Source organism: Triticum dicoccoides, chromosome 4B (genome assembly GCF_002162155.2).
Source record: "Triticum dicoccoides isolate Atlit2015 ecotype Zavitan chromosome 4B, WEW_v2.0, whole genome shotgun sequence".
In the NCBI taxonomy this organism is placed as follows: domain Eukaryota; kingdom Viridiplantae; phylum Streptophyta; class Magnoliopsida; order Poales; family Poaceae; genus Triticum; species Triticum dicoccoides.
Window position 1 is genome coordinate 95,944,981 of NC_041387.1, and position 12,816 is coordinate 95,957,796.

The 12,816-nt window shown below is 46.0% G+C and overlaps 1 protein-coding gene across 1 annotated transcript; it reads right to left on the reverse strand.

The window, feature by feature from the left end:
• Positions 1-5,015: 5,015 nt before the first annotated feature.
• On the reverse strand, positions 5,016-6,952 carry LOC119295240 (transcription factor PCF3-like). The gene has a single exon (XM_037573608.1). It carries the CDS (start codon positions 6,447-6,449, stop codon positions 5,304-5,306), a length of 1,146 nt encoding a protein of 381 aa, XP_037429505.1. The 5' UTR covers positions 6,450-6,952; the 3' UTR covers positions 5,016-5,303.
• Between the last annotated feature and the right edge of the window lie 5,864 nt (positions 6,953-12,816).

A 12,816-nucleotide genomic window follows, 5' to 3' on the forward strand; every position in this document is an offset into this window, starting at 1 on the left:
CACAGATCAAACCCTACCACATGGTCTCGATCTACCTACATCGACTACTGAGAAGGGGGTGATTGGACTCACAGAGGCCATCGATGTAGCTTGAGGGAGATGCCGAAATGGTTGGAGAAGATAAGGTCACGAGTCACCGCCGTTGAGGACCACCAGACGGGGAAGGAGCGCTGCTTACCTGCTCATCGGTATCGATGTGCATCTGCGAGAAAGCTCGAAAGGGGGGGGGGGGAACGTTGGCGGGAGTTTCGGCAGTGAGGCGAAGAGGGCAATATAGGGCGACCGAATTGGCGGGAGGTGAACTAAAACGGTCCCGCCGATTTTCCGGAGATGCACTCAAGCTTGTGCAATCTCCATGGTCGCACGAGCTCAGCGCCGCGTTCCCCTCCCATGCCTTGACCGAGCCTGACTCGCTAGAAACTGCCGATTCGGCCATTCCTAGCGGGTCGGGCTAGGGGTGCTTTAATCTTCGCGCAATGGGGCCAAATAGTGTATGCGGGCAGCCAAACAGCCTAGTCTCGTCCCACGCGAGCTAGTTGGCCCGCAAGGCCTTGTACAATGAAAGGTGCTTAGGGGAGGCGCTTAGAGAAATAAACCAGGCTTTTCTTAAGCACCGGTGCTTATTTGTACATGATAGACGCTTAACTAAGTGTCTCTCCTGTAGAAATAGGCACCGGTGCTTCAAAAAAATCTGATTTATTTTCCTAAGCATCTCTGTAAGCACCTTCCATTGTACAAGGCCTAAGCGGGCTACCAAACACGCCCTTGAGTTCAGTCACTTCACGTCCCGATGGAGAAGCCAGGATTGGTTCCAGGTGGATTCTATTCTTCAACATTGGTGTTGCACAACCACAAGTCACGGCTTGGAGCATTGGCGTCATATGCAGTTGCAGGAACGGGCCATGCCATGTTCATAAACCTAGCCCACAAAAGATAATGATGGTTTCTTTTGTTCATTTTATCTCAAGCCATGGTCCTTTTTATCTTCTTCTCTTGGGCTATATCTGCTCTAGGAAAAGGAAAGGAAAGGAAAGGAAAGCAGCAGAGGTACTGTTGTGGTGGAAGCCATTGAGCGAAGGGAATCATTTGTTGAGAACTCCTTTCGGTCGCTCGAAATTGAGAGCCGAAGGAGGCTTCTCCTAAAAAATTGAGTAGCTAAAGCAAATGGGAGTTCAACTAGATGCAGCTTAACTACTCGGAAGGGAATCTTTTGATGAGTTAACCCCTTTTAGGTGTTCGGCTAGAGATATCCCAAGCATCAATTTATGGAGAACCCTAAAAGTGCATTTTTTAGAAAACGGTTTAGTATTATTGAATACCTAAAATTTGTGTTTTCACAAGGTTACTCCTCTAAAATTTCAGGAGAATTCTCACTCTGTAGTACTGATTAAAAGTACACCCTAAAGCATTATTGAGATGTCCATACATTCAATAAAAGCACACCTTTTCGGAATGCAACGTTCCATCTTTTACACAAATTCGCTAGGTCAAAATTTTTGCTTCTTAACTTTTTAAATAAAATGTAGGTATTCCAAATATCACTGAGAAATCGGAGAGCGATATTAAATGAAAGCGTTAAAACCTAGCCTCTTTAAGATGGATGAACCTGAAACAAATAGTGGCTTGATTCAGTTATACCCCCATAAGCACAAACGGATTATAAAGAAAATATTTGCCAATACAACATAGCAAACAAAACGATTAGTTGGTTTAATTAAGTAACAAAGATTTGTGTTAGTGGTGAGAGATTCACGTTGCTGAAATGGGAGAGGGAGTCTGTGCAGCAAAAAAATGCAAAGATGCAGAGAATCTCAAGAATATGAGAATATATTCTCTCCATTTCTTTTGCGGGGAAGAGTATAAGAATATGGAGGAAAGGTTCAACGTGATGGATAGCACTATTGTCAGGTGCACCATAAACTAGTGTTTTTCTACAGTTGTGCCATAGAATAGCGGTTTTTTTTTAGCATCAGTACAAACACAAGCGCTCATATACACGCGCATACACTCACCCCCTATGAACGCACACACGCACATCATACCCTTATGAGCACCTCCGAGAGACTGAGCCGGCATATCATCTTGAGATTTACGAAGTCACCGTAGGCGCCTCGTCGTTGACGGGAACGTCTCCTCCCACTGAAAGCGCATCGCCGGAAATCCTGAAATAAATTCAGGAATAATGCGAGCACCAGGATTTGAACTCTGGTGGGTTGGGGATACCACTGTCCACCTAACCAACTCAACCACAGGTTGATTCGCGAATAGCGGTTTTCTAGTCTATGAGGATTCGTGCACTACATTGTAAAATCTAAAATTACATTTATTAAACAACCCTTCAAGAGGATTCTCGTACCTAAGTTAGTATTATGGACATAGCTATTTTTTCTTCTAAAATTCGACAGGAACTACCACAACTTTAAGACCAATTAAAACATAAAGGGAAACGTTTAAAATCGGCGTGCCGGCCGAAACTTCGACCGGCTGCATAGCTCACAACGCGCGTTACGCTCGTACACACAACCACGTTGCTCTGGTCCTACGCACCGCTTCCTGCCTCTCACCTTATCTTCTCAAGACCAAGCTCCTCCACTCATTCTGTCCTCCACTCGTTCCATCCTCCTCCTCATACGCATTCCCTCCTCTGCTTCTTCTTTCTCAAATCACTTCATCCATGGCATCTCATGCTCCACGCAGAGACGACGCGTACAACCGTCGATTTTTTTGTTGCCATGCTCGGCCCAACCTCTCCCATGTCGCAGTGTAGGCCATGTTCGCTGCCACCGTGGTTCCGGCATGATTTTTTGCTGCATAATTTTTGCTGGAACCGCAATTTGTTTTTGCTGGAAGCATCTTTCGTTTTTGCTGCATATTGAGAGAATGCTGGTGCCTTCACTGTATGATTTTTTGCTACATCCATTTTTTCTTGCTTGAACCGCTCCATTTTTTCCTGGAACCAGAGCTCGACTTTGCTACAATGCTAGGACGGTGGCTGCCAAGCATTTTGCTGCATCGATTTTTCTGGCTGGAACTAGCAATTAGTTTTGCTACATCCAGCCGAAAGCAGAGCTGGAACTGGTGAGATTTTTGTCTAAAACCATTCGCGACAACGCATTTTTTGCTGCAACTGTGTTACTTTTTTGCTGGAATAGTTTTTCATTTATGCTACCACTAGCGAAAACCATTTTTTTATTGTTGAAGCATTTTTGCTGGAACCAGCAACCACGGAAGCTACAACCGGTTAACAATTTTGCTACAATGGGCGACGGCGGGCGACATCGACGAGCTTTTTTTTTGCTGGAACCGAAACCCTTTTTTGCTACAACTGGATGACATTTTTGCTGCTACCGGCAATCTGAGGGAGAGTCAAGTATAGGTTTTTTGCGAGCTCATCAGAGGAGGTGCTGCGCCCGGCGACCGCCGTGCGCCGGGGATGCGGCGGCCGCCACCAGAGCTGTGACTGTCGAAACGGGGACCTGCAACTACAGGGACAAGCTGCTGCATTCACGGAGCCGGCGAGAAACAAAAGAGACGACGACGGCAGTGGCGGCGCCGGCGGCCGGCAAGGGCGGCGACAGGCGAAATACGCCGGGAAGAGCTTCTAGATCGGGCGCGTCGCTCGTCCCTGACGGCGCGATGGGATTTTTTATCAGAGAACAAGACAGAGGAGGAAGGGTAGGAGATCGTGCGGTTCCAGTTTTGCAAATCGTACGGTACCGGTGCGACCGGCCCAAATTTGGGCCGGCGCACCGGCGCCTATCAGTCGCCAAACATAAAAGCATTGGGAACGACATTATATGTCTATTTGGAACGCTAGATCAAATATCTTGCTTCCCCAATCTCTATTATTGAAGGAGGTTTTTTTTTTGAGTTCACCTCACCTCCGCGGGTTTTTTCCTCCCCACATCCTCCCCCCTTTAGTTCTCTGTTGATTTTTTTTAATCTCAACCATTGGCACACAAAAATAAAAAGCAACGTAAATACAGTAACTTGAGATAATCTAAATCAAATCGGTATTTTTTTAAATCAAATCTTACCAAAATCTTAACCATATCAAAATTTTACTTGACTTCTTCTACCCATACACTAGTAGAAAAAGGGTCTAATGTGAAACTCATTAGTCCCGATTTTCAATTGAACCGGCACCAATGTGGCCATTAGTGCCGGTTCCAACGGCCAGGCGGGCGGCGCTTATTAGTACCGGTTCGTGGTGAACCTTTAGTACCGGTTCGTGCCACGAACCGGTATTAAAGAGGTGGTGGCCTTTAGTACCGGTTGGAGCCACCCGTAGTGCATAATGTTTAGTCCCACCTCGCTAGTTGAGAGGAGCTCGCACCGGTTTATAAGCCCCGCCGCGGCTACCGTGTCGAGCTCCTCTCTAAGCAGGCCTTTGTGGGCCTATTGCAAGTCTTCTGCCCTATGGGGCCTACTGGACCGTACGGGCCTGCATCCTGGCCCAACTAGAGATTGGGTTTCTAGTCGTATGCAGGCCGTGCCGGCCCAGTAGGCAGGCTGTTTTTGCTTTATTTCAAAAATAAAAATAAAAAAAATCCTTACCAACCGGGACTAAAGGTCCCCCAGACCACGGCGCGCCTCTTGCCACGTGGTGGGCCTTTGGTCCCGGTTCGTGTTGAACCGGTATTAAAGGGGGATCTTTAGTCCCCACTCTTACGAACCGGTACTAAATGTCGTTTTTCTACTAGTGATACCTAAATCAAATTAAATCTTACCAAACCTTAATTAAATTAAAAAATTCCTTGAATTTCCCTACCTATACCTAAATAAAATTAAATCTTACCAAAATTTAGGATATGGTAGGTGTATATATGTCGGGCAAAATTGATGTTGAATCACTAGAATAGGTATGCCCTTGTTGCAACGCATGGCAATTAGCTAGTTAAAGTGCTGCGTCTTCCAAGCATTTCTTGCCCTAGCAAGAATTCTATGGAAAATCACCTTGTTCTAAACATGGATTACTTCCATCGAACAAATAGATTCCCCATGATATATAGCAATAATAGAAAACTGATACGATAAAATGTGCAAAACTCAGCCTTGTTGCCTTAAACAAATAGTGCCTGGTTCAATTGGACCCACTGCTAATCATCACCTCCATCAGCACAAACCATGGATTAATGAACGGCAAACTAAAATAATCCCAATAGAAAAGAACAAACTAAACAATTGGTTGATTTGTAACTAGTGCAGCAGCAACTAGCTAAAATGCTCCACACACTCTCCCTGATCACCATGCCAGATGCTTGAATGATTGGTTGCTCGAACGGATGGCTCTCGTTGCTTGCTTACTGCGGGCTTGCGGCGGAATGGCCGGCCTCATGGCCGTTCGCGCCGGCGCTGGTGCTGCCCCGGCGGTGCTGATCCATCTCGGGAGGCTGCCCTTCCTCCTCCTCCTGCTGCGGCTGCTGCTGGTGCTGCTGCTCGCCGCCGGTGGAGCGGCCGCAGGAGTTGAGGCCCGCGAGCATGCCGAGATTCGTGTCGCCCATCCCGCCGGGAAAGCTGCTTCTTGAAATGAACTGCAGCGGCGCCTGCACCGTGTTCCCGGCGCCGAAGGCCCATGCCGGCTGCATCCAGAAGGCGCCGCCGCCGCCTGCGCCGCTGTTCGGCGCCACGGCCCACATTGCCCCCGAAACAGCAGTGGGTGGCGGCGCCGGCCTGGACTTCTGCGCGGGCTCGCCGCCGTCCTCCGGGTCTTGATGGCGTCCGGTGTCCTTGAACAGGTCGTCCGCCTCCCTATACCGCTTCCTCATGAACTCCCCGGCGCCAGGATCTTGCGGCGCCTCCGGGTGCTGGTGGTGGTGCTGCTGCTGCGGCGGCGGGGGGAGCAGCTGGTGCTGATGGTGGCCATGGAACCCGAGCATGGCAGCCACGTCGTGCTGCGGCTGGTGCTGAAGGTGGTGCTGGAAGGGCGCGACACGGGAGGAGGCGCCGGGGCGCAGGGAGGCGGCGAGGGTGGAGAAGTTGGCGGGGACGGTGCCGGTGCCGGTGGCGGCGACGATAGCGGGCTCGGCCTGCTGCAGAAGCCACTCGACGGTCTCGCCGTCGGTCTTGTGGCCGAGCTCCCGCGTGAGCTGGAACACCCGCGCCGCGCACAGCGCCGGCATCCGTATCCTCCGCCCGCGCCCATCCACCTTGGTGTGCCGGTCCTTGGTCGGCCGCTTTGCCACCTTCTTCTCTGACGGCGGCTCGGCCACCGTTATCGACTGGCTGTGGTTGGCCGTCTGCCCTCCCGCCGGGGTAGCCGCGGGCACCATCGCGAGCGAGCCCATGAACGGCGGCGGCGGCGTGGCGCCTGTAGCCGCCGCGGCAGCGTAGTAGAAGGGGTGGTGGTGCGCGGCGGCCGACGCGTGGTGGGGATGGTCCGACGTGCTGCGGCTGCTGTTGGTGCTGGTGCTGGTGCTGCTGGACGGCGCCGCCCCCTGCTGGTCCATGAGAAGAGAAGACAGCTAGGCACAGTTACATGCGTTGGACGGCGGCGCCTGTTGGCCGGAGCCGAGGAGGAGAGCGACGCACGTGCGCGCGGCGGTGGGGTGGGGTGTGGGAGGAGGTGTGGGGCTGGGATAGCGGCTGGAGGAGAGAGAGGTCAGACTCAGAGGTGGAAGAGAGGGAGAGGTGTGGGGTTGGTAGGTTTGGATTTTGAGTATGACCGTCCTAAACCCCAGAAAACCACCATTGTTGGGACCTACTCCTCCGTAGCCTGCCTAGCTTTCCTCTCTTATATAACCATAACCACAACCATGGTTCGCGTTGGGTAGGGCAAGTTTGCACCGCGTGGTGTGTATCAGCTAGCTGCTGCGTGAGGATCATGACCTGGCCAATCAATTGGCCAGCTAATTGGGGTTAAACATCGCCAAATTTGGATTTGTAGTAATCACGAGCTTGGGATTTGTGAATCCAATTAAGATTTGGAAATGGAAATACAGCTGTTTGTTAGCATGTATATTTATTTTTGGATTTCAATAACGTGTGAACACCAGATTTCTAGGGGTTCCCAGCGAATTTCCTCGGAACCATCAGATCACGATCAAACGCATGGCAATTTCTCTCTTCGGCGTGGTAATTTGTCTGCCATTCTTTTTTACAAGATGGCAAATTTCACTTCAGAGCATGGCGAATCCATTACAAACATGTCAATTTTATATGTTTTTCGCATGGCAATTTGGACCGCCTTCATTTTCCCTTATTTTATTATGACACCATATGAGTACTATTTAAACCTTACAATCTATTTGTTTCACCATGTGCTACCCCTTTTCTCAGTTTTTTAGGGAATGTCAAATGTTTATGTTATTGAACTAAAAGTTGATTGGATGGCCGGTGGTGGGTGCAATCCCATCCCTTCATGAATCAAACCCCAGTCAAGTCATGACATCGGGAGAAGTTGTTATCATTCTCTTTTGCAAGTACGTCCTACAACCTTGCTTGAAACACCAAGTATACGGTTTCTTGAATGTGTGACTTATTACTTATATAACACGTACGAAGTAATCACATATGTTGTCCTGTTAACTTTTATGTAATACGTACTCGTCAATTTCATAATTCTTGTTGTGGTTTTAGTTTAATTTTGAACTAAAACCACTAGAAAAATTATGCGATCGAGAAAGTAGCACTTATAATTTCATCACCTCGTCCCATACTTATGAAATCTTCGGATTTTTTTCTTAACTGTATGAAATCTTCGGTTAGTTAACGATGCATGATTAGCTCGAGTTGCTCACTCACTGAATTCTCCTTTGCGGTTCAGTTTTTCAGTTTTTGTACGGAGTGAGCTGTGGTGTGTGAGCGTGGAGTCGAGTATAGCAGCTTGAGCCAGGCCGCTCGTGGGACCTTGGAATGATGAACCCAAAGAGCGGAGAAAGCTAGACAGAGTGGAATCCTTTTTCTTTGCGACTGGACACAAAGTTGACAAACGGTAGAAGCCCCCTATATGTACCCAGTTCCTCGCGACCCACCTCTTGTAATAATATAAGAAGCGCATCTAACCGTGTGCATCACAATGATGCAGAGACCGAGGATACTACTCCTTTTAAAATAAAAAAATAAAAAATATGAAGCACCTAGCTAGCATGATAAGTATGGCGCATGTCGTTCTTCAAAATCTTTGAGGTTGGATCAATTTTTACAAATCTGGTCATTTGTTTCTCACCCGGTGGCATAGAGAAATACCAAGATGCAAGCAATGGAGCTAATTATATATATTTCCTTTTCACAAAATTATCTAAAATCTTGATGTAGCTCTCATATTTTTGTTCTCATACCCATTTCAGTTTGTCCAATCCATTGTACTACTCTTTATGTTAAATCAAATGCCATGCTCACAAAAAATAAAAGAATCAATAATGCTAGACATTTTTTTCTAAAAAAATAACATCCTTAGCAAAAACATACACGCATAATGTCAAATATTAGTACATCAAAGCAGTTTAGAAATAAAACATTTAGAGAATTGATAAAAGAGAGCACGGATAAGTTATTACATTACTTGTTTAGACACTCTTTTTCGTGTGTTATTTGGTACGTGGTCTTTAATATCTAGTAGCGGTAAAGTCAACCGATTTTAAAAACTCTTCTCGGCATTGTTAATGATATGTAGGAGACTTAAGATAAGGCATAATGTAAACGAAAATAATGGGGAGGGGCAACAAGAAATTGAATGCACTCTGATATGCTCTAATTTTGTAAACCTAGTATACTATGGGAATCACAAGTTAGGCACTATGTGGTAAGTTGTTGTCTCTTTCTGCTGCCCATTTCACTTACAAGTGGGTGGTACTGTTTCTTTTACTATGGTGTTAAAAATCTGATGTCAGATTTTTAACCATGGCAAATCGAATGCTTTTATGTCAAATTTACTTCTTGTGAGATTGCCATGGCAAGGATTTGTCATGCTTGCTAAAGGAAATTGCCATCAAGGATTTGTCATGCTTGCTAAAGAAAATTGCCATCCTCGCATCAACTAAATTTGCCCTAAAAAACATTCGATTGCCATGATTAAAAATCCAAAGTTAGATTTGTAGCAAAATCCTTCTTTTAACAATGGCTATCCTACTCCTCTACGTATGTGGCATCAATTTTTTGCTATGTACTAGCACTAGTGTGTCGTTATACTGCAAAAGACTCTACATGAAACATGTTTTTCTAGGGCTCACTGGATGTATGAATTTTGTAGGATTCGAATCCTTAGGTACTTTTTTCTTGCAAAGACACTTTGATTATAGGATTGGAGTACCTTTTTTCATGGAACTCATTCATATGTTTTGCACTCCATATCAATCCTGGTGTGAGTTGGAACCACGTTTTGTTTTCCATTTGAGAACTGAAAATGCATTTATATTCTATCTCTCTTTACTTTCTATCCTCAATAGTCTAATATTCATGTATTTATTTCCCGTACACCATCATCCATAGACATCTTACAATTTTCTTTTTTGTGTTTTAAAATCTTCTAGGGCCTCTTTGGCTCACGGAAATTTAAAAACTCGGGAAAAAAACGTAGCATCGAGATGTCATGCCATCTAATCCTACATGAACTGCAAATGTATGAACCTGTAATATAAGTTGTTTGGCTTAACCATGGAAAAAACACAGGGACTTACGCAAAGGATTAGATGCATGTCATAACTTTGTTAGAACAAAAAAAAGTTTCTACGACGTTAGAATCAATGGAAAGTTTTCTTTCCAGCCGTATGCAATTTAATTCATATATGGTTTTCATTCTTACAAGCCAGACAAGCTCTGGAGAGGAAAGAAACACTCCTAATTAAGGAACGGAATTCTGTAAAGTCCCTTTGAACCACATCAAAGTGACATCCTAATTGTGTTTTTTTTCTCCTCTTCTATTTCTACGTTCTTAGAGCATCTCCAAGGGCATGTCCAAATGGCTGTCTATGTGAGATATAGACAATATGAGGCAGAAAAAAAATATGCTCTCCAGCAAATTGTCTATATGATAGTCTACCGCTCGAGATTGTCTAAATATCGATGGATATTGCCTAAATATGGACAACCGGCAGTCATTGTCTAAATGGTGGATTGTTCTGTAGACAATCTGCTAGAGAGCGTTTTTTGCTTCACATTGTTGATCTTTTGTACACACGACCATTTTAATAGTTGTAAGATATTACTAAAATATAAGAGAAAATACAGACAATCTGCTGTAAAACTAATAGTGTATATGATGATTATTTTAGACCATTGTCTATAAAAACATATAGAGAACCAAATATGCACAAGCTGCTGGGAGATGCTCTTACGTTTCCGCGCGCGGTTTAAAAGGAAAGCGCCTTTGAACAACAAGGCAGAGCGAGCGCTCTTGTGTTTCAAACTCGGGCCACGTAGAACCGAACCCCCGGTGGTTTTTGGTGGGTAGAAGGTAGGGTGGTAGCGAAGCGGAGGGGGACATCGTAGGTGCGCGGTGTCAGAGGGGGGAGCATCTAATGCTGCTGACAGCTCATCCCAACAGCACCAACCACAGGTCTCTTCACTCATACTCGCACACTCACTCCCACACACACACGCATACATCCATGTACTCTCCTCGCTCTCTCTCCTCTCTCATCACGGTTACGGAGTACAGAGAGAGAAAGGACTGGCTAGCTACAGTGCCGCCCATGTCCTGACGAGAGGTAGAGGGAGAGAAGGTCATTAGAGAGGCCGGGGTGACGAGCTATAGCTACAGGGTCCTCTCAACAATCATCGAGCAACGGAGTAGCATCTCATAGGTTGATCACGGGACGATGCTCGGCCACCCCTAGATTAGGGACATAGCAGCTAAGATTAGCTAATAGCCAGTCGCCGTGTCTCCTGCTGGAGTGCTACCGGCCAATAAACGATAAAGAAGGACCACCTATAGCTTGGTGTTTGCTCTTGGATGTTGGATCGACATGCGTGCAGCTGGCTAATCTCCAACATCTTTGTTTGTTAGCCACTCGATTTTAATAATCAAACGCTCTCCCAGCCTATTAATTAACTCACGCTCTGATGGTAAGGATAAGATTATCTCCGGTCCGGATGGACGTACTTGATAAGATAGAAACCAGAGCAACGATGGAGTTCAGTCTTACGTAGCCCTTTTTTCTTCTTCATTTGAATGATTTACGTCGCCCTCTTTGAGCTTTGCCTGCTACCCAGCCCGGCCCGACCTTATTTGGAACAGATGACATTACGGAAAAAGAGAACGGAAGAGTTCCAGGCCTTAGGATTCCCATCTGATAACATTTTTTTTGACAAAAGGATGAATTTTATTGACTTAAAATAAAGTATCAAAATGATACAAACACTATGAGCACACATCCGACCTCTCCATAGATAGGATGTAGAAAGTCAACACCAGCACACACAAACGCACCAGCAACTAGCAAAATCATATAAGACCAAAGTTATGCGTAAGCAAGGAAAAAAAACCCAAAGCGACCAATCAGATATGCGATCAGCAAATTGTACCAATGACCATATCTACACCAATTATCTCATGACATCACGCGAACGACGAAGTTTTTCAACAGCAACGCCTTCACGAAGGAGCGAGGTCGATGCTCCGCCGTCCATATCCAACCATCAAGGCAAGAATCTAGGTTTTCACCGTGACGAATCAACCCGAGCATATCCGAGCAATGTCTTCAATAAGGTAACAATGCAAAAAAAAAATTGTTACCATTGCCAAGCATAATAACTTGGATTAGACCTAGGATGTCATCCCAGTGCCCGAGACCGGGTGCACATAGCACCACCATCAAAACACATGTGTTGCCACCAACACTTTGCCGCGATCGTAACAGCTACATGGTGCTACCACCGTCGCTACGAAGCCATCCCTCTGCGTCAAGCCATCATCCATAGTTCAATCTAAACCATTGTTTGACGTCTCTGCGACCGACCACATCCGCGTCGTTGGCCATTCCGGCCTCAATGGCTACCATACCAGAGCATGCCACTTCGGTGCCTCCGGCGACCTCACTCGGAATCTCTTTGGTGCCTCAGCTATCCAGTGGTTGAGATGGCCCTAGGAGATCCCAACTTCGAGAGAGGGCATGCTTTTGAGGAAGCCATCCAGGCACGATGGAATCTGTCAATCAATTTTGAGGAGTATGGCATCATTCTCTTTTGAACCTACCCCCTTCATCCCTCTGAACCACAAATGCATCCAGGTGGAAGGGCGACCGGCTAAGGTTCCAGTTATCGCATCTCCCATTCAACATGTTTGTCATTGCCACCATTGTCCCGATGCCAGATCACCAGGTAGCTTTCACCAACATCAGGGATGTATGTAAGGATTTCTTGACTGAAGCAATTAGAGTGGGGTTTTCTTATATTAGCCTTAGCCCATTATGTCAAGCTTATGTCAAATTAGACAATGTACTTGATAGAGATGATCTGGTCAACAATAGTCTGCATGTTTTTGTGATGTTCATGTGATTTTCCAAAAAGCACAATGAAGGGCTTAATTGGAAATGTCTCACGCTCAATAGAAAAGTTTAGGTTATGCCAGTGGAGTTTCCTTTTAAGAGAAGAAGTATGCATTAGATAGGCAACACAGTTACGTGTTTTGGGAAACTACTTGTGTGGGACAGGGTGAAGAGCACTAGTGCATGCCTGGTTATTATGATTATAGCGGAATAAATGGAAGACATTCTAGCCAGCATTCTCATTGGAGAGGGAGATGATTATCAATTGACTCTAAGACTGTATATCACAAGCCGGTCCCTGAATGGGCCCCGAATAATTGCGCTTACTGTGTCAGTCTTTGGATCAATAGCTGACACACACAGTCGATGATGAAATACCGAGAATACGTCA